This window comes from Cydia fagiglandana, chromosome 12, assembly GCF_963556715.1.
Source record: "Cydia fagiglandana chromosome 12, ilCydFagi1.1, whole genome shotgun sequence".
In the NCBI taxonomy this organism is placed as follows: domain Eukaryota; kingdom Metazoa; phylum Arthropoda; class Insecta; order Lepidoptera; family Tortricidae; genus Cydia; species Cydia fagiglandana.
The window spans coordinates 18,582,217-18,605,966 of NC_085943.1; the positions used below are offsets into that span (position 1 = coordinate 18,582,217).

General features: G+C 38.3%; 1 protein-coding gene across 2 annotated transcripts in view; it reads right to left on the reverse strand.

Annotated features, from left to right (window-relative positions):
• Positions 1 to 424: 424 nt before the first annotated feature.
• LOC134669690 (protein fem-1 homolog CG6966) overlaps positions 425 to 23,750 on the reverse strand; it is a 108,580-nt gene continuing 85,254 nt past the window's right edge. For both annotated transcript variants that reach the window (XM_063527368.1, XM_063527366.1), the window contains exons 2-10: positions 20,809 to 20,971; positions 17,792 to 17,992; positions 16,465 to 16,683; positions 13,658 to 13,850; positions 13,033 to 13,199; positions 12,299 to 12,517; positions 11,349 to 11,614; positions 4,580 to 4,771; positions 425 to 3,951 (exon numbers count right to left, since the gene is read on the reverse strand). In XM_063527368.1, the coding sequence (XP_063383438.1) occupies positions 3,703 to 3,951; positions 4,580 to 4,771; positions 11,349 to 11,614; positions 12,299 to 12,517; positions 13,033 to 13,199; positions 13,658 to 13,850; positions 16,465 to 16,683; positions 17,792 to 17,992; positions 20,809 to 20,971 (1,869 nt within the window). In that variant the 3' untranslated portion in view covers positions 425 to 3,702. The remainder of the gene's footprint in view (positions 3,952 to 4,579; positions 4,772 to 11,348; positions 11,615 to 12,298; positions 12,518 to 13,032; positions 13,200 to 13,657; positions 13,851 to 16,464; positions 16,684 to 17,791; positions 17,993 to 20,808; positions 20,972 to 23,750) is intronic.

Sequence of the window (23,750 nt, forward strand, 5' to 3'; positions counted from 1 at the left end):
GGCGATGGCGTCCATTGAAGATAATATTTATTTTGTATGAAAAATAGGGAGTCTAAATACGTCATAATTTTTAGAAGTTGTTGAACAAAAGTATCACCGTTTGAAGAGTACAATCTATGTTTTAATTGTTTGCTCGTGTTACAGGCCACACTCGGTATTGCACAGCGAAGCACGCAGAAATACATATATATAACACGCTCTACAGATATTTTACGCACTAAAATTCGTTGTGAATTAGGGTGGTACTCCACCTATCTAATTTATTTGTCCAATAATGTGTATTGCGTCGACATTTTGCTTTAATGAGAGAGTGAGACGCACTGACTAAATAAAATTGGACAAGTGGAATACCACTCGAACGAATTACACTTGAGTGTTGAGCGAATTAGCTGGCCAACGGAGCAAGTTTCAAGAAAAACAGCGATTATTTTAAAGCATTTTTATTAATATCATCAAAAAATAACTAGTACGTAATCACGCAATGTATACTAAGTTCAAAATATACTATGAGAAATACGCGCATTACGATTAACAGTGGACTGCGCTAACACGTAAGTAACTATCATATTCCATTTGTATCTACATTCAGTTCCAATGGCTGACCCATCTAAATATAATCATTACCAATTTCAACATTATTAATTTCTAATCGTCTACTTATACTAATTTGTTTTTACAATGCGTTTACAAATTTAATGATCCGTTGATTAACTATGTAAAAAAATGAGTATAGTTTATGAATGTAATTAAAATAGGAGGACTAGTCAACCAGACGCGCTACTCTTCCAACGTACTGCTTGTGAAAGAGACGGTACCAAATAACAAGAGAAAAGTAAGCCAACTTTGAAGTATTTCCTAATAAACAGTATTCGTCTAAAAACATTTTTGTAAGAGAGTGGCGTACTTTTCCCTGTTGGCGAACGGTAAGCACGGCGGTCATTTACAATGAGAACTTCAACTAAAAGCAATTATCACTTGGCCCGAGATCTATCTAAGGGCTTTCCATACACTCGTCAGACCAACCACGGTGTCTAAACTAGAAATCTATGGACAAAAACTAACAAGTTCCCATGTCAATTTCATAGTGAGACAAGTTTTTTTAAAGAAGCGATTGCTGACTTCTAGCTGATAATAATTGTTTAGGTAAATATTAGCAAAGAGAATTGATTGTTATAAAGAGGTGGTCTAAGAAAAAAACGTGCCCCTCATGACATCCATAACAGATGGCGCTGTACTGCGACATACGTTTTGCGGTCACTGAATTGTCAAACGTCAACTTCTGACAATCAGAGTTATCGCAAAATGTACGGAGCTGAACAGCGCCATCTCGTTTACCTGTCAAATTCGAAGCATGAATTGTCTTAGATTATACGCATCTTACTCAATCAATCTATCTTTGAAATTACTCACTGAGTTTGATTTGATTTGACGAGTGTCTATTTTAAAGCTAATAATGTATTATTGTGTCAAATGATGTTCAGTGATATTACTAACTGACTCCGAGATATCTCTTTAATCGTCATTGAGAGAGTGTAGTCCTAAAGCATTTATGGTTCTTGGCAGTGGGCTGAGAAAAAAGTCATTACATTTTACAAACAATCAGCTGTGAAGTTCTAATCTAAAGCAAAAGCTAACAATTGACAATCAATATTTATAAGTAGCGAACAATTTCCATTCAGCCTCACATGCAATGCAAATCACTGATATTTGTATGAACCCCAGTATTGCCCAACTATCGTACCTTTTGCCTGAAAAAATATTTTTAACCGCCAACATCTAATACGATTACAGCCAGCAGCAGAAGTTGCTATTTAAGAGGCCGATGTGTCATAATTACCTTGACACGCTGTCCTGCCCGATTCTAACTTTAAGATACGTCAGTTAATAGATCTAGAAACGATATGGATTAGATGTGTCAGTGTCAAAAGTGACATTTTTTATTTGAAGATACGTCACATTTGACACTGACGTATCTGATCCATATCGTTTCTAGATCTATTGACGTATATTAAAGTTCGAATCGGGCATTTATTCTTTTCACAATAAAGTCGCGTCAAGATCAATTTGAACACCTCGCCCTCTTAGCACTTCTGCTGCTGACTGTATGAGTGTCGAAGTGACCATGCAAATGACACCTTCGTACATTACGCCAGAGTGTAAAACTGTACGGCAATTGAAATGTAAATTCGTAAAAAGTAATGAAGCGTCCTCGCTCGGTGGTTGTGGCCTGCCACGACACCACTAGTTTAAATGCGTATCTCTCTAACATAGCTCTTATTTAAGTCCCCATTTGGAATTAAATTTACACAGAAATATACGTTTACAAGCGCTCGTTATTATAATTAGTTTATCTAAATATGGACAAATATGGACCATGGATATTTATGACAATTATCATTGTAAAATATAAAAGCACACAAATAACGTACAGTCAGGTGCAAAAGTATTTTCTCACAAGACTCTATTACCAGCGCAATAGAGTTGTTGTCAGATGTTAGTAGCGTAGATATTTTTGCAACTAACTGTTCCGCTGGCTTCCTGGTGGCAAGCACTTGATGCGATACATTGAAACGTTGTCTATCCATTTTACATTAATCATAATAATTGTCCATTCAAAATTGTTTCAAATATATCCCAAAATATAATAGATATATTCAAATAAACACGGTTTTCTACGTTGGCAAGACAAGATAATATTGCATTTTTTTCACACGTAAGTAGCCTCGATTGTGGTGCATTTTGAGCAACCCAGAATTAAATTGAGCTTTATAATTTTTTTACACATAACATTCAACAAATACAAAAATCAAAATACACATATTCTGTTACTGTTAATCGTTTCTTTAGAAAACTTGAACTTTTCAGCACAACTCAATGATAATGTGAGTTCAAAAGAAATATTTCCATGGTTCTTTTAAACAATTTTTGCATCTCTGCCACGCTAATATTAATTAATATCTGTACTTACAATATTATATTTTAGCTATATATCGACCCATGGCGACAGTTATTATTTACGATGAAAATATTACAATATCAATCACATCAATTTTATATTATATGTTATGTAATTTCATATAATTCCCCTAGTATTGCATTGAACCAATAATGTATTAACATAAATAAAATATGAATTAAAAAATGTGAACCTTGTACCCGCATTGTGAAGATATAAATCATAAATATTGATCTGATAATTTTCAAATCGATATATTAAATACAGTGATAAATCGGTGCAAATGACTCCGCTATGGAAGTGGATCGAGTAGCCTCAGAGACATAACATGTACAGTGTATACTTTTATAGACACCGGCACACTACAAATTCTACGCATAACTACAAATAAAATCACAATATAAATGTCGTGTAAAAAACAATTCAATAATACACCTCTGTACGACCGTGCATACATTAGAAACTCAAATTATGCTATCGAAATTACTAAAAATCTTCAAACATAAATGAAAATCTGTTAGGTACCAATTTCATCGGAAGTTTGTGATGCATCGATATTCAATACCATCAAGGTCAAATTGAGTTCTTAACCGGCCACGAGATCATATCAGAGGAGTTTAACACATCGAATTATCGTCACTAGACAAAGGCCTAACATACGCTTCCCGTCAATACAGCTTAAAGACTGCTATATGTACAGAATTCGAGCCGCGCTAAAGTAGCCGATACTCACCGCTTTGGTTAGCTCAATGGTTGATAATGGTAGAATGTAAGCACTGCGGCACGACGTGTCTGTAGGGGAGTTTGTAGTTTTTAACGGTGCGCGCGGCGAGGCATTTGAGCGTGGTGTACTTGAGGGGGTTGACAATGGCGGCGAGGGACTGGTTGGAGGCCTTGAGGATCTCGGCGGGGGTCTCGCCCTCGTAGTTCACTGTGTCGATGTGTGCGCCGTGCTCGAGGAGCGAGCGGACCACGTCGGGCGGACACGGGTTGAGCTGTGGAATACATAACAATTGTTATAAGGAGAATTCAGCTGTAGCGAGCAGCACAGGAGTCCTTTTTGTTTTAGTTTGCAGTCATTTTCGATTTAGGTCACGAAATGGTAAATCCTAGGGTATGGGTTTAGCTCTGGGGTACGTTACGTTATAAAACGTGGCGGTTTAATTGAGTTTTAGAACGAATGATGGGTTTGGGTGGGGACAAACTTCAAATAAAATAGTTTTAAGGTTTCATATCATAATGATACAATTATATTAAGGAGCCTTTGCCATCAAATAAATATTTTCTTAATCTAAGGCTTCAGGGGCGCGCATCTAATGAAGCGTTTGGCTGCGCGTGCAAATTTAACCTCCAAGATATCGTGACTACTTAAAAAAAATCTCGTATCTCACACTGATACTCAATATTGAAAGGCAGGAACTCTTTATGCATTACATACATATACACCATTTTCTTTCGATTGAGAGATACGAGTTTTTTTTTTTTCAAAGTAGGGCCGATATTTAACGTCTCGCTCCAGCGTAGCGTCCACTCAGTTTGCATTGTACATTTACGCCTCGAACACGAGCGGGTACGCGGTGATTGCAAACACCCGGTAGGTTTGGCATCATGCGGCGGTGTCACCTTGCAGACGAGGTGGAGCGGCGTGTCGCCGCGAGCGTCGCGGGCCTGCGGCGCGGCGCCGAGGCGCAGCATGAGCGGCAGCAGCGCGCCCGCGCACGGCGCCGCGTCGCCGGGCGCCGGCAGCCACGCGCCGCGCGCGCGCGCCGCCTCCGCCGAGCACGCCACGTGCAGCGCCGACCGCCCGGCACGCACCTGCAACACGTGTCAGATAAGAGACCGGACTAGACGGCGGACGCAGTTACACTTCGCGCAGGGAGCTAAATTACGTAAAAAGATGACCGCCTCCTGCCGAGCCCCCGACAGCATTCATCTTCATCAAATTTCGTGCTGTACCTTCTGCGCCACGATTTTTTAACGACAGTCGACCGCCTCTTGACAAAATAAAAGATTCCGGAGACTTATTTATGTATGCTAGTTAGACATTAATAATTCTCATTATACATATGCCTATCAGCAGTGTTCGGCAAACTTGGTGCCACGCCGCGGGATTCCTACTATAAATCTTAACATGGACATGACTCAAACGCCGCGATCTTGGTCGAAAAAGTAGTTTGAGTATTAGAATATTAAGTGTTATTTATTTATAAATAGACGTTTAAACACTGAATAAACGCATAAATTGCATCATTATTATTTAAAAACATTGATACAGTTTAACCGAGCATTATTTTACCGACCGGTCTGGCCTAGTGGGTAGCGACCCTGCCTATGAAGCCGATGGTCCCGGGTTCGAATCCTGGTAAGGGCATTTATTTGTATGATGATACAGATATATGTTCATGAGTCATTGTTAGTTGTTTTCTATGTATTTAAGTATTTATATATTACATATATCGTTGTCTGAGTACCCACAACACAAGCCTTCTTGAGCTTACCGTGGGGCTTAGTCAATTTGTGTAAAAATTTCCTATAATATTTATTTATTTATATCAATTTCCCGTGTAAATTATAAGTCATACTTCTTATTTTTTGCACCCGTGTTAAATATAGTATTGTTTAAAATATACTTAAAGCCTGACAACAGTTTATTTAACCCTGAGATATTAACCCTGAGATAGTGTCGCTGCAAACAGCTTACGTATGGCAATAATGAGCGTACGTCATGTATAGTCGGGGCATTGGCTTCATGTTGATACTCGTATAATGTCAGAAACATTGCTTACAGAGAATTCGGTTCTTTCAATTTACCTATTCGTCAAAATCTGATTCTAAATATTCAATATTTATATACTCTTCGTTTTCTGACTCTGTCGAAGTCTGATTTTCATCAGATGTTGTGTCGCTTTCAGGATCACCAACCCCGATTATAAAACGTTCAGTCTCCAATTCGATTATATGATCTTTATTCTTTAATTTTTTTAACATGGTTACAGCAATTGCTCCAATTTTCTTGAGTTACTTCCTATACGATACGATAACCAGTTCAATACAACCGCACTATAAAACGTCAATACCGGTCATGTCAACAACCAACTTTAAAATATTGTTTATTGGAATGCTATGTAATCCTTCGTCTTTTTTAAGCTGTAATTATTTGATTGCATTCACTACAATTTTTTTCGCATCTTTGGAATATTTTTTTGGCATTTTTGTAATAAAACCGTTTATATTTGAATATATTCGTAGATATTTTATATTTGTTTACATCGGTGACATTCGATGACATCCAACGTTCGTTGTCAAAGAGTACTTGTTGCCAGTAAAAGAAATTAGTACCATTGACAATCCGCAAAATGGCGAGGGTCAAATAAACTGTTGTCAGGCTTTATCTAAAGTAATAAACAACCATTTACTGGACTACTGGCTTGTCGAAGGTCACAGTTGGATTTTCTGTTGTTTGCATCTAAAGTAAACTAGGACGAAAGAGAAACTGTGTCCCTTTATTAGTTAATTTTATTCTATCCTTTTCTAGTTTAATCATAAGGGATCGGTTGAGAACCCAATTCAAAATATTTTGTTTTTTATTCCTTTTAGACCATTAAGTTCGCATGTTGTGATTTAAAGTTTATTTGCTTAGTGTTTACCTAGGTATTATAAAACCTTCACCCCTGTTCATTATTATATTTTTCTACTCCCGTACTTTTATTTGTCATTTAAAGGGTTGTGCACATACCTTTAAACCCCTATCTTATAGTTGTCAAGACAAGTCTTTAGTCTATTCCCAAAAAAAGTATTTGTGCATGCACGCAGTATCTTTTTAGCACTTTTACGATACTTCGTGTAATCACCACTTTGTATGAAATACATTGTTGCCAATCTAATTTTAATTGTCATCTTTGACAGATATGAGTGAACCATAGACATGTTTTTTTTTATTTCATTCATTCTTTTCCCGCCCGTACCCTTCATTCTTTGCTATTTCTTGAATGAAAAATATTTTAAATTTATAATTTTATTTCAAAGTAAGTGATTTGTCGCATAAAAAGTATTGTATGCAACGTTGTTTAACTGAGTCAAAAAATACTCGTGGCGTCTTCATTAACAATTTTCGGCTTCGCCTCAAATTGTTACTCACGCCACTCGCCTTTTTTGACCTCTCTTAAATAACGGTTGCATAAAATACTATTATTATACTGTAATATAATTTTATTTCATTAACTTATTAAAATTAGAAACATTACAGAAGGAACAACACGAATCCCGGAATTCCCACAGCATATCCGTATTAGCATAATTGTTGAGGTCATTAAACCCGTGCGGCACCAAGTTTGCCGAACACTGCCTATCAGTCAGTCGAGCTACGGTGGATCACAGATTTACAATTTAGCTACTCTGCTCTTCTCTACTTTTTCTTGAAGTTCTTAAAATAACAACTGTCAATTTTTTTGCAAATACATACTGAGACCTGTGAGACTGACCCAAGGCCTATTGACTTCCTTGGAATGACGTGACCCTTCATAATTGTACATGTGTACTCCGTTTCTAGAGCTGTATTGCCAGTAATTACCATAAAAATATTCTACTACAGCAACATTGCTAGACCTGGCTTAGTCTATACGATTTCTAGGAACAAATCCAATTATTATATCAAATATATTTTGATTTGTATTTTATGAAGTAGTCAAAGTCATATGTAAATTATTATTTATTTTTTGAAATATATAAATTATTATCTATTTCAGTTTGTCTTTGGCTATGTTCATAAAATCTATGAAGGGTAGACGTGCCTCTACCCTCCTTGATAATATTAAAAAAAAACTTTGTCAATAGGCCTCTTTGATAGGCCTTGATTTGGGTCTGGCCGGTAAGAACATATAGTTCGTTTTTTTAGCATTAGAAATAAGGTAAACAATCTTGATGTGTCTTATAATTGAAAAACACATTTTAAAAATAAGTTACGGCAAATACGTAACAATTATGAATCTAATACGATCATTTATATTCTTCTACTTTCATAAGTAATAGTTTTTGATTTTTAAAAAGCGTTTTTCAACTAAAAGACGTGTCAAGATCGCTTACCTTCTTACAAGTTCTTTCTAATGCTAAAAAACGAACTATAGACAAGACAAAAGTCAATGCTGTCATTTAAGTCATTTAACGTAAAAATATCAGTTTTCATATAAAACGATTTATTCACTTGAAATATATTTATTTAACTATTAATTAATAAATAAAAACTATGTGCGACGTACATATGTACGAGCAACATAATATATCTAAATGCGTCTTCGCACAGACTTAGTTAAATTTAAACCGTTGCCTCACTTCCTTCCTTGCTGTATCCGGCAATCAATGGCGACTTCATCAATTATTCTTCTCCGGATTATGAAAAGCCCTAATGTGTGTGTGGAAACCGTTGTAGTAAACCAGAAACAGCGATAATTTCAAGGTAAGAAATATATTAATCTTTAAATAAAAATGAGCGTACTAATTACCAAATTCAAATATAATAATTTCATCTTACTATCCCCGTAAGTCCCGCGGACGCTATATCGCGTCCGAAATTATAATCTAAATTCATCATAGATGTAAAACCTCACATTGTTTACGAGTAAGCTGGTAAATTTAGACCTTAGGAATTAGCGACGTTAGTAATTAGGAAGTCACATCAAATTGTATGAAAGCATCTCATAACAATCAGTCAGATTCATATAATATGTATTCTCATTTATTTTATTGATTTTAATTTCTTTTCCTTTTGTAAGATTTGATATGTTTTCTGAAAGAGCTACGTATTTGTGATTTCATGTACATACGTAGGCTGTTCCATAAGTCTTGCAATGGAAGGAATCTAACAAGCTTTGACATGTATGACTCAGCGTATGGTTATCTGCCACTAATTACAAGATCTTACATGATGTGTTTGTTGAGCCTGCCAGCAGTGATAGTCGGTAAATAGATCGAAACAATTGTGAAAAGGGTAACCGCGAGTACAGAGTGATTTTCTATTATAATTTCAAACGTGGATTATTTTACCAAGAGTGCCACGAGGGAAATGTTCGGTGCCTTTGGTAAAGAGTGCCCTTCCCTTTCTACCGTATTCAGGTGGTACAAGGAATTTCAAAGAGGCAACTATAATTTAGACGACGACGAAAGACCGGGCCGACCCTTTACAAGCAGGACCCAAGAAAACATAGACGCTGTTAGAAAACTGATAACTATTAATAGGCGAATTACGTGCAGGCAGATTGAGGACATTCTCCACATTAGTGCATCAACACTTAATTCAATTTTACACGAAGACCTACAAGTTAAAAAGTTATGTTCTCTCTGGATCCCTCATCTGGGTAGTTGGCACCTCCACCATCATAACGCTCCTGCTCATCGTGCGATTAGAACTCGGGAGTTTTTGGAGCAATCGGGGCTTACTGTGCTGTACCATCCGTCTTATAACCCCGACCTTGCACCGTGCGATTTTGGTCTCTTCCTGCTGATCAAGAGCCAATTAAAAGGACGACGGTTTGCAACTGATGACGAGCTAGTGAGTGCATGGGATGAAGCCTGCGCCACTGTCACAAAGGAGCGGTGGAAGGTCATGTTTGATACATGGTTGGAACGCATGCATAAGTGTATTAACAGTGATGGTTTTTATTTTGAAAAAGCTTAATAAGAAGTTACACTTTTGCAAGACTTATGGAACAACCTACGTATATGTTTATTTTTTATATCAAATTCTATAAAGTTATGTACTCACTGAGTATAATTGCATGAATTCTATAGTAATTTAAATTGTATTTTTCTTAATTACTCGTAATGCATGTTAATTATAAGATGTAATAATGTTTTGAAAAGATGTGTCCCGCCGAGTTTGTTGCCGGTCCCATATTGGGATACCCTCCTCCAATTGAGGGGGGATTTAAATCTTCTCGGGGCAGAGGTGTACGGTTGGAGCCGGTAAAGGTTGTTGTTATTTGACGTTCATAAGCGCATTGTAATATGCCTACTTGAATAAACTATTTTTTATCTTTTTTTATCTTTTATCTTGTTTAATTTGTGACTATTTTGTTTTAGAAAGTGAATCAGCAGATGGCTTGAGCGTGAGATAATAATATAATCCTGGGCCGTCATATGATTTCTTGGAAAAAGCTCAAAGGGCACGTATCTGCTGCATATACAGACTAGTTTTCCGGTGACCAAGAACGCTGCGTGGAGCTGTGGAGCAGAAATGTCCGATAGCCGGATAGATGTAATAACAACTTGTAACCATTTGCCATATCAATGTATGTATTCATATGTATAGGTATTGCTCCTAACATATATACAGTAATCCTAATAGGAATGAAAATATTTATATCTTAATAATACGTAACTTTTTGTAACCTTTTATATTTGACGAATTTTTAAATATAGTACCTAATCATTATCTTATAACTTATTTTTTTATTTATTTGTGATATGCTAATTTAAGAGCCCAACAACGTGCACACTAGCACCACTGCTAAAATAAATAATCGTGACTATTTAAATTTAACGACAGGTATTTAAAAAAGGGGCCGCTACGGACTGTAAAACGGCCGTTTTAGTTTTGGACGGGTAGGTTGACGAATCCAGTAACATAAAAATTAGTTTAATGTATTCAGCAGTGGCGCTAGTGTGCACGTTGATGGGCTCTTAAAAACCTGACACAACAAAAAAGAAAATAATACAAAAAGAAATTCCCTCTCCGGGATTCGATCCTAGGACCACTAGCTTCCTGAACTGGATTACTGCCAATACCCGCTAGGCTAAACGGGTTGTCAATTCTAATTACAATGGTATCCTACCAGAGCGCTAGTAGTATAAACGAACTTTTGAAGGGGACATTTTTTTGTATGGAGTTATCGTTCTTCTCCTAGTGAGTATTATATTCTTTGGACTGACCTGTATCAATCAATACGACACCAACACTAAAAATCACTGGCATCAGTACATATTAAAAATAATTCAAACACTAAAAACTGGAACAAGTAAAGCAGACAATGCTCTAATCCATATCTATGCCTCTACTATAAAAAATAACACCGTTAAAAGCATTTTACTAAGTAAAACTCTCATGAAATTTCTTTCCCATCTCACGCGGACTTTTTGACAAACTAGATATCCAACCTACAAATACAAAATCTTCTAATAGCCTCACCAGCAACATCACTAGAGCGCTATCACTAAGACTGAGGGTGATTAATGTCTGTAATTGTCTACCTACCTAACTTGACCAGCAAATACACTGCTTGATGTATGGCTCTAGAATTGTATAGTAGTTTACGTATATAATCGTCTACCAACCTTGTATGGCCCTAGAATCTTCTTTCATTGTATGGTAGTTTACGTATATGTATAATCGTCTACCAACCTTGATATCCAGCTTGACCAGCGAATAAACTGCTAGATGTATGGCCCTAGAATCTTCCTCAGTACACTCCGGTTCCTCCAATAGCCTCGCCAGTAAAGCTGCTAAGTGCAGTGATATTACTAAGACGCGCTGTAGGGTGGTTAAGGTCTGCTCTCTGTCGATGCTGAGCTTTGACTTGAGTAGCTCCATGCCGCGGTGGATTTCTGATAGAGCCTTCTTGAATACTGGGTCGATGTCCTCGAATGTGACGGGTGGGACGATGCGACCTGGAAATAGGAAATCGGCATGTTATTAGTTGACTATTTCGGGTTGCTGTATTAAAAGTTTATGGATAGATAAATTAGGTTTAAAATAAACGAATAATATAGTAAAGTTATGGACTTTATCACGAGTTAACCGTATATGTATAATCCTATCGCTAACAAATAACTTAGTTTTGACTTTTCACTCTGTCGTTTCACTTTTTCTTGTTAGACTCCTTACATGGCGACCATGACAGTAGGTACCCTCGCGTAACTACTACTACTACTACTACTACTTGACTACATTCGTCTGTCAATAATGTTTCTTCTCCGTCATCTCATTTAGATCGTTACTTCGTCTAGCGCTACATGTTTAGACGTGACGCGGGACGTCCTCGAGCTTATTGGAACTAGTATCACAGCAGAAATAATAGTACTCCCGTACAGAAAGGACACTTCCTACAAACCCGAAGTTTGACAGCGATTCAGGGTCGAATCATGCTATCCCTTTCTAGGATATGGCGCTATCCCTTTCGGCTATTTAGGGTTGTCAAAATTCAAGTGATTATCTTATATGTGGTCGTGCACAAGGAAGTGAAGCGGTGCCAACTCTAATAATTGCTCGGAGCAATGCCGAGCCGAACGGAGCCGAGTTGGACCGAAGTCAGGAGTGTCTCCCCACTGCTAGTATTTAAGCTGTAAACGTACCGCGGTTGGGCGGGCGGGCGCGCTCGGCGCGCATGTAGGCGAACAGCTCGGCGAAGGAGTAGAGGCTGGACTGCGTGAGCGGGCTGAGCGGCGGCAGCACGGCGCGCTGCATGTCGAGCGCGTGGTGCCACAGCGCGCGGCAGCGGCCGAAGCGGCCCGCGTCCGCGTACACCGCGCCGCGGTAGCGCACGTAGTACGACGTGTCCGGGTGCGCCGGCCCTGCGGACGTTCAAAACTTATTGTCGGCGAACCTTTGTTTTGTTACTTTCTAACAAACGCAAATGTCAAAAGTACAAATAGGGACAAAAGATTATCAACGACTTAGATTTGGCAGACTAGGAACGCGCCAATTCCCTCGTATCCCGGTAAGGGCATTTATTTGTGTGATTGACACAAATATTTGTTTCGGAGTCATGGGCGTTTTCTATATGTATATAAGTAAGAATGTATTTGTCTATATAAGTATGTATATCTTCGCCTAGCACAAATATTACAATCACTGCTTAGTTTGGGGCTAGTTTGATATGTGTAAGATGTCCCCTGATATTTATGTATTTATTTTTATTTCCTATAAAAAAAAATGCCCGACAAGGACACATTAACAACTCGAGGGTGAACGGTGAATGGCTCTAACGATAAGTGAGTATGTGTGCGAGCGAAATCGTCCTGCGATGAAGTAACAGTTTTATCTTCGTGTACCGATGTCCTATTGTTTCTACGGTCCATGGGCTCACCTAATATTCTTTCTCTAAGCACTAACGCCTGCATCCTCATGGCGTCGGGGTCAGCTAATAACTCTCTCAGGGCGGCGGCGTCGCAGGGCTCCGCGGCCCATTCGTACGCCTCGATGCGGGGCACGTCTTTGGGCTTCGGAATTGGAGGGCTGCCATCCGACGGGAACCTAGAGAAAATGCGATATAGGAAAATGTAAATTATGAACATGATTCCAGATTTTATATCAAATGTATTTTTGGTTTGTATTATATTGTAATCGATTTCAACGAGCCGAAACTCCTAGGCTTAGCGATTGGTCTACAGATTTTATACGCAAGCTTTCGGACGCCGTTAAATTTTAACAGTTTTGAGTACCGGGAAGTGATTTCGAGGGAGGAATTCACATTGGATACGGATCCCCAGGCCGCTCTGGTGTGCGAGCGTAGAATTCACTTTATAGGTGGGCGCAGTCGAACCTCTGTTACGTGACTATTTTTTGTACAGCACTCATGCATTTACCGGTCGTCCATTGTCCTCTGTCACAGCGCGCCGACCATGCCCATCTTCTGTCGCCCAATAGTTCTAATGCGGCGATTCTTAGCTTCATGACCAGACTTCTGCGAATTTTGTTTCTCTCACACTTACCGATCGTCCATCGCCCTCTTCCACAACGCAAGTGCGCCGACCATGTCCCGTCTCTTGTCAACATATGTGGCGCCCAACAGTTCCAAAGCGTCGATCCTTTGCTGTCGTGTGACCAGGCCATTTTCTGCATTAATTAGGTGTTCTACGATGTGTGTGTGGCCGGTTACTGAGGCTGCTAGTAGTGGGGTCATACCTAGGAGATAGAAGAAAAACATAGATTAGTCTTAGAATCTTCACACCTTGCTTGCCAATTAGGTACCAAAGTGTTTTTGATTGTAGAAGAAATGTAAAGTCTAAGAAAAAATCGCACCCCGAGTTTGGCAACAGAAGAAGATGGTAATGTACCGCGCAGTATGATTTGTCGTAGGTAACTACATTAAGCCTACATTGTCTAACGAAAAAAAATCAAATTACAGCATAATTAATGGAGCCATGCAACCCTATATATTAGCTGTCAAATTACCAGTGTTTTTCAATCTTTTTTCATTACGCGACCCCCCTAGTATGTACAAAATGTGTCGCTTATGTATTGCCTTACAGCTGGTAGAGGCTTGTTTGTTGACAGTTTAAAAAGCAGTGTCTTAGACTATTCACATCTAATACAAATTAATGAATTTTTGCCTATTGGTTGTGATTTACCTATAACTTAATTCAAAAGTTTACCAAACTGATTATTACGAGTAGGTATAATTTATAATAACGATTAACGACCTATATTAAATAAATAAATAAATATTATAGGACATTCTTACACAGATTGACTAAGTCCCACAGTAAGCTCAAGAAGGCTTGTATTGTGGGTACTCAGACAACGATATATATAATATACAAATACTTAAATACATAGAAAACACCCATGACTCAGGAATAAATATCTGTATCATCATACAAATAAATGCCCTTACTGGGATTCGAACCCAGGACCATCGGCTTCGCAGGCAGGGTCACTACCCACTAGGCCAGACCGGTCGTCATATTAGCAACGCATTAGTATTAGTTTGTGACAGTGGAAAGTTACAATGCAAGTAGAAAATACATAAAATATTAGCCTACTTCCTTTGCCTCCACCATTAATTATTATGTAATATAAACGATTAGATGAGCCATTCGCGTGATGTCAAAGGCATTCCCATTTACGTTAATATGACGTATTTCTGTACCACCGTCTACGTTGATTGCACATTCGTGTACCTTATTCCACAGACATAGGACCCACTGATGGTTAGTTGAGAATGTTTCTATTAGTAGCCACGCAAGAATGACGATTAAGGCTTCGAAATGATAAAATAGATCAATCGCATGGGTAAGTACTTAATGCCACACAAATTAATTATTGGTCTGGGTAGCGCGGTTAAACATATTGGAACTTAGCTTATCATGGTAACAGGGTAGCTACTTGAGCGTTTTAAAGAAATCTATAAAAACATAAAAGACAAAACCTAAAATGATTACCCAAATACTTTTGGCACAGAAATGGTGGCATTTCTTTCTTCACAGTTAATGTCTGCGAGTAGGTAGTGAAGGTGGCACCGTCTGGACATTCACCTAGCAGTCTTTCATGCATGACCGAGCAGGAGCATTTCCCATTATTTTTAGTGCGTCGGTGAACGTGTGTAAGGTATCTTACAAGGCGTAAGTACAGTCGACGTCAAAGATATGTTTACAATTTTGGCCTTATTAAAGCCTGACAACAGTTTATTTGACCCTCGCCATTTTGCGGATTTTCAATGGTACTAATTTCTTTTACTGGCAACACGTACTCTTTGACAACGAACGTTGGATGTCATCGAATGTCACCGATGTAAACAAATAGAAAATATCTACGAATATATTCAAATATAAACAGTTTTATTACAAAAATGACAAAAAAATATTCCAAAGATGTGAAAAAAATTGTAGTGAATGCAATCAAATACTTACAGCTTAAAAAAGACGAAGGATTACATAGCATTCCAATAAACAATGTTTTAAAGTTGGTTATTGACATGACCGGTATTGACGTTTTATAGTGCGGTTGTAATGAACTGGTTATCGTATCGTGTAGGAAGTAACTCAAGAAAATTGGAGCAATTGCTGTGACCATGTTAAAAAAATTGAAGATGATTATAGGAATAAAGGTCCTATAATCGAATTGGAGACTGAACGTTTTATAATCGAGGTTAGTGGTCCTGAAAGCGACACAACATCTGATGAAAATCAGACTTCGTCAGAGTCAAAAAACGAAGAATATATAAATATTGAATAATTAGAATCAGATTTTGACGAATAGGTAAATTGAAAGAACCGAATTCTCTGTAAGCAATGTTTCTGACATTTACGAGTATCAACATGAAGCCAATGCCCACTACCCCAACTATACATGACGTACGCACATTATTGCCATACGTAAGCTGTTTGCAGCGACACTATCTCAGGGTTAAATAAACTGTTGTCAGGCTATACAAAGGAGTAAGGTGTAAAAGTGTAAACATATATTTGACGTCGACGATACCGTTGAGGGCCTTGCGGTAAGGCGTGAGATTTCCAAACCGAAAGTCGAATCACGACTATCTCAAGTTTTTTGAAATTGGTGCACGAAATAATTTACCCATTCACTTTTTTTTGGTGACAGAAAATATCGTGAGGAAACTAGTGCAATCCCAATAAAGCCTAGATTCCGATGTGTTGGAAGGTGACATGGCAATTGTTATCGTAAAAACTAGTACCTGTTCCACTCAAATTAGGTTGTTGTGGGCGGCGGTGGCAAAAGATGCCGGATTAACGCTAGGAGGCGATAGTGTGGTCATGTGGTGTGTTGGTAAACTTACCGTAAGAGTCAACGTCCATGGTAGCACCGTGTTGTAACAGCATCTTGAGTATATGAAGCGACCCGCTCTCCGCGCAGTCGTGTAGTGCAGTATTGCCTTTAACACTCTTCCTATTGACGTCGGCGTTCAGCGCTAGCAGGTACTTGGCGATTCGGATGTGACCCTTGTAGCACGCTATCATTAGGCACGTGTGACCATGCCGATTCGCTATTTCTATGTCTGTAAAAGAAAGGACATGTTAAATATTGATCTGATTGTATGTGCTATTCAAGCTACTCTGTAGAATATTGAATTCTCATAGTTATTATCATATAAAACAGATTTTTTTTTGAAAAAAGCTCTCTCTCATCTACACGGTGTAACATGAGGAAACCGAATAATTTTAACCACGCATTTCTGAGGTCAAAAGAAGTAAAAGATGTAATATGAGTTAAGGTCAATTACGCCTAAAAGCAAAATTTTTTTTTTTTTTGTTTCTTTAAATTTTTTGAATGTATTTGTACATAAATAATAAATGTTATTGGTAAACTTATCACTTAAATTTTTTTTTTTCGTAGAACCTACTTTTTGCAAAGTGTTACATGTCACTTTTTGACATCTATCAATAAGGATATTTAGACTACCTACGTCCCATAGCAGCAACATCACCATCAAAAAGGCCTTTTACACTACGTAACAATAAAAACTTGTTTTTTTTTTTAATTAATAATATCTCTGAAACTAGGCAAATATCAAAAAAGTTTATAGGACATTTTTGTCTCTAAATATGATCAGGAATACGCTGTTAAAATTATTCGGTTTACTCATGTTACACCGTGTATAAGCAATCGCACCTTCGTGTGCGTCAGCTGCTGATTCGGAGTCGCTAATAGAGACTTTGTATATAATATAAGTATCCTTTTCTTTAAAAAATAAAGCGCTGAAGTGAACCAGTTTTATAAGACAAAGAACTATTAAACTTTAAAGAAAGTTGTGGTGAAGGGTAGCGAAAGTAAGCGAAAGAGTTGTTTGTGGTTGAAGTTTCTTGTTTGGTAAAATCAGGGACAGTACCAATTTGTTTACATTTAAGAGTCCATCGTGTGACGTCCGCGGTAGGCACCACTTACATTTAAATCAAAAAAGTCAAAGCCTATAGACCGACCGCTTAAATGAGTCCCCGCCACCCTGAGTCGTCATACTCCGTCGCCCCCTTACCGCGCTGGCGAGCACTCATTTAAGCGGTCGGTCTATAGTTCTCCCACCGTGAAAATCAGTGGTGGATTTGTCTACGAGCGACCTATGATGCTGTTGACACTAGGAGCACGATCACAGACGGTCTACTACACACCTGCCCCACTCTCCACTAGGAACTTGACGATGTCATAATGTCCGTCGAAGCAGGCGGCGCGCAGCGGCGTGCTGTGCGTGCGCGTGGTGGAGTTGACGCATGCGCCGGCGCGGACTAGGAGGCGCACGAGGGGGAGATGGCCGGCGGCCGCCGCGCACCAGAGCGGCGGGGCGCCCTCTATCGTCTCGCCGTCGAATGTCACTGGAAAGATCATCAAATCATGATCAATTTTATTCATAAAATCAGTTTACATGTCAACATTATCGATCTACTTGTTTAAAGACCACTTGCACCATCCCACTAACCCAGGGTTAAGCGGTTAAACCGTTAACCCGGTGTCAAATGGTACTGGTAACCATGGTAACTCCAGGTTTAACCGGTTAACCGGTTGGTCAAGTTAGGCAGACATTAAATCATAACACTGTCGGAGTAGGTCTGCCAGCTAACCCAGCTTAGCGATGCAGCAGCGTGCCAATTACGAGTGAAATAAAATGTTAATTCTTTAACTAGATTAAATCTTAATTATCCTTTCTACCAATTAAACCATATTTCGCAACTGACTCATCATCACGCAATTGAGCCTGCGACTATCCCAAATGCGTATAGTAGTAGCGGTTGACCAAAATCAGCTGCAAATGGTGTTAAAGGTATGAAAATCGGCACGATTAATCTTTAGGCAATTTGAATCAATTTGACCCGTAGCACCAAAAAATAAAAACAAACGGAAAGGAGTTATGACGTCATCTTTTTTTGTATGGAAAAATAAAAAAAATTGTTGTGAAACCTATCGTGTATGGAATTAAATGAAAGGGCGTTTTGAGCCGGTTCTAAAAATATATCAAATTATTATATTTCCGTCACTTGCATTCAATTAAAATAAAAATAATTTTCAAAACATACCAAGTTTGGGCTCCTCCAGATACGAAATCGTAGAATTATTTTTTGCAAAATATACCTCAAGTAATACCCAATATCCTCATATTTAACCCCAAGAAATTAATTTCGAAAATATTTAGTTTTAGTATTATTTTTTAAATGTTTATTATTACAAATTGTAATCTATCAATCCATCAATGAAACGGCCTCCTAGCCTAGTCGATAGTGACCCTGCCTATGAAGCAAGAGGTCCCAGGTTCGAATCCTGGTAAGGGCATTTATTTGTGTGTTCATCATCATCATCACACAAATAAATGCCCATATACAAATATATACAAGCCCTGGTAAGGGCATTTATTTGTGTGATGATGATGATGAACACACAAATAAATGCCCTTACCAGGATTCGGACCTGGGACTGCCTGCTTCATAGGCAGGGTCACTATCGACTAGGCTAGGAGGCCATTTCATTGAAAGATTGATAGATCACAATTTGTAATAATAAAAAAATTAAAATAATACTAAAACTAAATGTTTTCGAAATTAATTTCTTGGGGTTAGATATGAAGATATTGGGTATTACTTGAGGTATATTTTGAAAAAAATAATTCAACGGTTTCGTATCTGGAGGAGCCCAAACTTGGTATGTTTTGAAAGTTATTTTTATTTTAATTTAATGCAAGTGACGGAAATATAATAATGTGATATATTTTTAGAACCGGCTCAAAATGCCCTTTCATTTAATACCACACACGATAGGTTTCTGAACAATTTTTTTTATTTTTCCATACAAAAAAAAGATGACGTCATAACTCCTTTTCGTTTGTTTTTTTTTTTTGGTGCTACGGGTCAAATTGATTCAAATGGCCTAAAGATTAATCGTGCCGATTTTCATACCTTTAACACCATTTGCAGCTGATTCCCGAATTTCAGGTTGTACCGCTATCGCTAGTATCAATATGATATTTATCAATATGACAGTAACAAACTTTAACAGATATTGTACCTATTTAAAAAGCTTTGTATGAAAAGAAAATAGTCTCCAATTTTCAGGTGGGTAGCGAATTGTTGGCTATCCGCCATAATCAGGTGTTTTGGTAGAACAGACATACAGGTAAATAACAAAGACTCGGTTTTACGTTAATGAATAACCCGGGAAACTTAACCAATACAGTTGTACCAACGGGATATCAAAATATCGACAAAATATATTATGAAGATATATCGTCCTCATTATAACAGCTATGCCAAAGCAGTAGATGTTTCTTTCGACTATTACATGCACATATTTTCCGGTTTGGCATATCACAGTCACAGTGGGCGTAAGCCAAGCTATTGACGTATAGAAAAGCAGGGAAAGCGTATAATTAACGTCGCAGACGCTTGCTTCTGTGAACAATGCCTAGTTGATAGACAAAGGTACTTAATGAACGCTTAGTCAGCGGATAGTTTGTGAAACTTGCAGAGGCCGCAGGGTATTGTTGTGCGTCGCCGTTGCATAGAGAATCTGCGTAGATAGCAAAGCGTAAAATAAATAAGTAAATAATCATAGATTGCTCAACACACACACACGTCAATGCCAGTGTTACGATGCATTATTGGCCTACAGTACTATCGTCAGTCCGCCTCAAGTAGCATTCATTTTATATACAACTTCATGCTTCAATGTCAACCAATGATTTCGAAATTTCGAAGGCATTGGAGTATTTAAGTTCATTTAACGATATATAATAGTAATAGGGAATATTACGCGAAACTCTGCGTAGCAGGCACCACTACCACTATCCGTCAAAATCTGGGGGTCTACCGCAAAACAAGAAAATCGAAATTTCGTAATCTAACCTCTCTATCATTCTGCTTATTCGAGCGATAAAGAGACAGATAACTTAATTTCGATTTTCGCTTTTTCTGGTAAGCCTTTGTTAACAAACCGCCTTAATGTATCAATGTCATGTTTTATTGTCTGTGAATACTAGTCAAAAAACAGTTTAAGGCAGTGTGTACAAGTTACTCTATGGTTTACTAGAGGAGCTTGTGCTGCACTCTTGCGGCAGAACATTGCAGTTATACCCTTATTAAATTACTCTTTGGTTTCCGTACAGTACGTATGTAAGCTTAGTTTGAGTACATGATGTTCTCACCTGAGCCGGGTTGTTCGATGTCGGCCTTGCACCTCTCTATGAGGTACTCGGCCACGTCGTAGTGTCCGTTCCTGCAGGCGATCACCAGCGGCGTGGCGCCGCCCACCTTCGCACCCACCAACATGTTCAGCTCGTCTGCGGAGCGCCAACTGTGTAGGTACACCTGGAACAAACAAACAGGATCTTATAGTAAAAGTTTCTATGGTATTGTATCATTGTCTGCTCCATTATTTAAAGGAAATTATATTAGGGCGGGCGGCAGGCGTTCGGCGCCCGCACCTTCCCCGCCACCCTTAGTCGTCCTACCCCCTCGGCCCCGTACCGCGCAGGCGAGGACTCATTGAAGCGTTAGGTTAGGTATATAGGCTGGTCATCACGCAGGATTATCAACTAATTGTGTGGTATTTTACTGATTTGTTTGACATAAGTTTTATGCGCGGATTTGCTGGCTTCACGGTGTTTTCCCTGATCGAAGACTTCGATGCGTTGCGTATCAAATGGGGCCTACGTCTACGTATATAATATTCACTAGAAAATCGAAATTTAAGTATTAGTGTCAAATATTATACCTACATCACACGTCAAATTGCTTCTTATAATATTATTTAAAGCAGTGTTTTTCAAACTTTTTCATGACGCGATCCCCATAGTTATGAACAAAATGTTTCGCTTATGTATTTTTCTAAGGCTGGCAGAGGCTTCGCGACCCTCAGGGGGTCGCGACCCACAGTTTGAAGAACACCGATTTAATGTATAAGTGTTGTACCTCAAACCGATAAGGTAAATATTCCACAATGCATAATTTGTACAAGAAATAACAAACGCAAAGGGCAATTCTCAGTTTTCCAAGAATAGCTCGATCACGGCGCAAGGAGGTCAGCTCAACTCAGCTCCTTGACGAAAATAAATACAATTGTAAAAACACACGGCATCGCTCTCTGAATGCAAACCTTGCATCAGCTGCACTTCAGTTTTAATTAGCAAGTCATCGGTTCGATTACACTTTCACTAATTTCGTGCTTGTTGTTGTTATTGAAACCGTGTTGAAACCGGAATCAGTGGATATAAAAAGAAACTGTACCCATAGTGTACCAGGCAGTAAGCTGCATTTAATTTTAAAGAGACTGACTCATTGTTATCGAGAAAGTGGGTTAGGTATAACTTTAAAATTCAGGTTATTGAACGCAGTGCAGTCCAACTGCATAATCCTTTAATTTTACTTTAATAAGTCACTTAAGAATGAAATTAAACGACTGCAATATAATATAAATTCCATAGATTCGTCGTGATTCAAGCAACCATCATCCTAGTCCTTAGCGAAAAATGTATATTTGCATTATAATTTGATTGATTTGAATTGATAGGATATAGGATATATATGTAAACAGACATTGAAGACGCTATCACTGAGTGACCCAAAAACAACAGAGCGAGTGAACATTAGTACAATTTAAAGAAACGTGATAATATTGCTACGAGAGACCAGCGAAAATCAAATTTCGTATAATAATATCTTCATCACTTTCATTACAATAAGGCGACAGGCATATAGAAACAGAGATTTGACGTTTGAATTTCAATATTCGTGATGCTATGTGCCGAAATTGCAGCGTGTCATCACCGATGAAGATTCGCAAAGTGAAATCTCGAAGGCACCACAAGTACAACAACCGCAGCGTTTGGCAACAGTCCCGGCCGTGGTGCAACGGCGGACCGTTGCAAAACTAACAATAAAAACAAGCGAAAACAGACCTTAGCACCTCGTCATAAAAACGATGACGATTGAGGAATGTTCACCTGTAAAACCCACATGAGTCGTTATGTAAGTGGGTATTGAAAACCGTGAATTAATAGATAAACAATGCGTTAGTCAACGCATTGTAGGTATTCTAGTTTAACAATGACACATCGCTAATTGAAGGTTATCGATTTACATTATAGGTATACCTACTTCATACCCAGAAAAGAATCAATAGAAGCAAATCAAGGACTAATGGATTATTATTACACCCCTTAATCTTATATGAACTGAACCGAGTGGATAAGGGCCTAATTCATAAACCCGCAACATTTATTTATACATCGTACCGTATTATAAGGAATCTGTAAGGAATATCTAAGAGAGTGTCAAGTTTTTAGTTGTCAAAAGTCGTTAGACACGCGCTTGGCTCATGGTTTTGGCTAGATTCGACCCTTTGCCGCTTTAAACTTGTAATTTTATAAAGAGCGCACCTATTCTAGATCTAGATACCTACATTAGTCTCATTTCTTTCGCTACGTACACAAAAAGGAATATTACACAATTGTCAGTTTACTGTGTTTTTTTTTTCTTTTCTATTAGTATATTTATATACAGTGCTGTAAATAAATATTATCGATTATCTAGAAAGTCCGAGGTATATTTCTAAGTCATTTCCGCATTACTCTAGCTAGACTATAACAACAACAAGCTGCTACCTAGATGCGGTCCCATTTCCCTCGCTAGGCGCATTGCTCGGTGCACGCGGGTCGACGACCTTGCTGCGCCGCGCGAAAGGAAATCGCTGCACATCTACTAAACGAATACGTTCCTAGGTTGCGATCTAAAGTGTCAATTGTGAATAAAAATTCGTATAAAATTTTAAAACCTAATAAAATAATTTTATCTGAAACGGGACGTAATCGCGTGTAAGGCCAAATAAGTAATAAATAAAAGTGCTAGCGATTAAATAGATACCTACCTACGTACAGACAAGAATTTTCAGTCAGTCCCAATGACAAAATAACTAACTCGTCTAACTAACTAATCATTCTGTATATATTAAAATTAGAAACAGGTTACGAAGACGAACCGACGTAAAACAAGTTTTCATAACTTTCACTTATATCACAACGAATAATAGCTGCATAAGATTACAACACCCAAACATACATGTTACTAATCTACTACGTAAGGAGCTGTT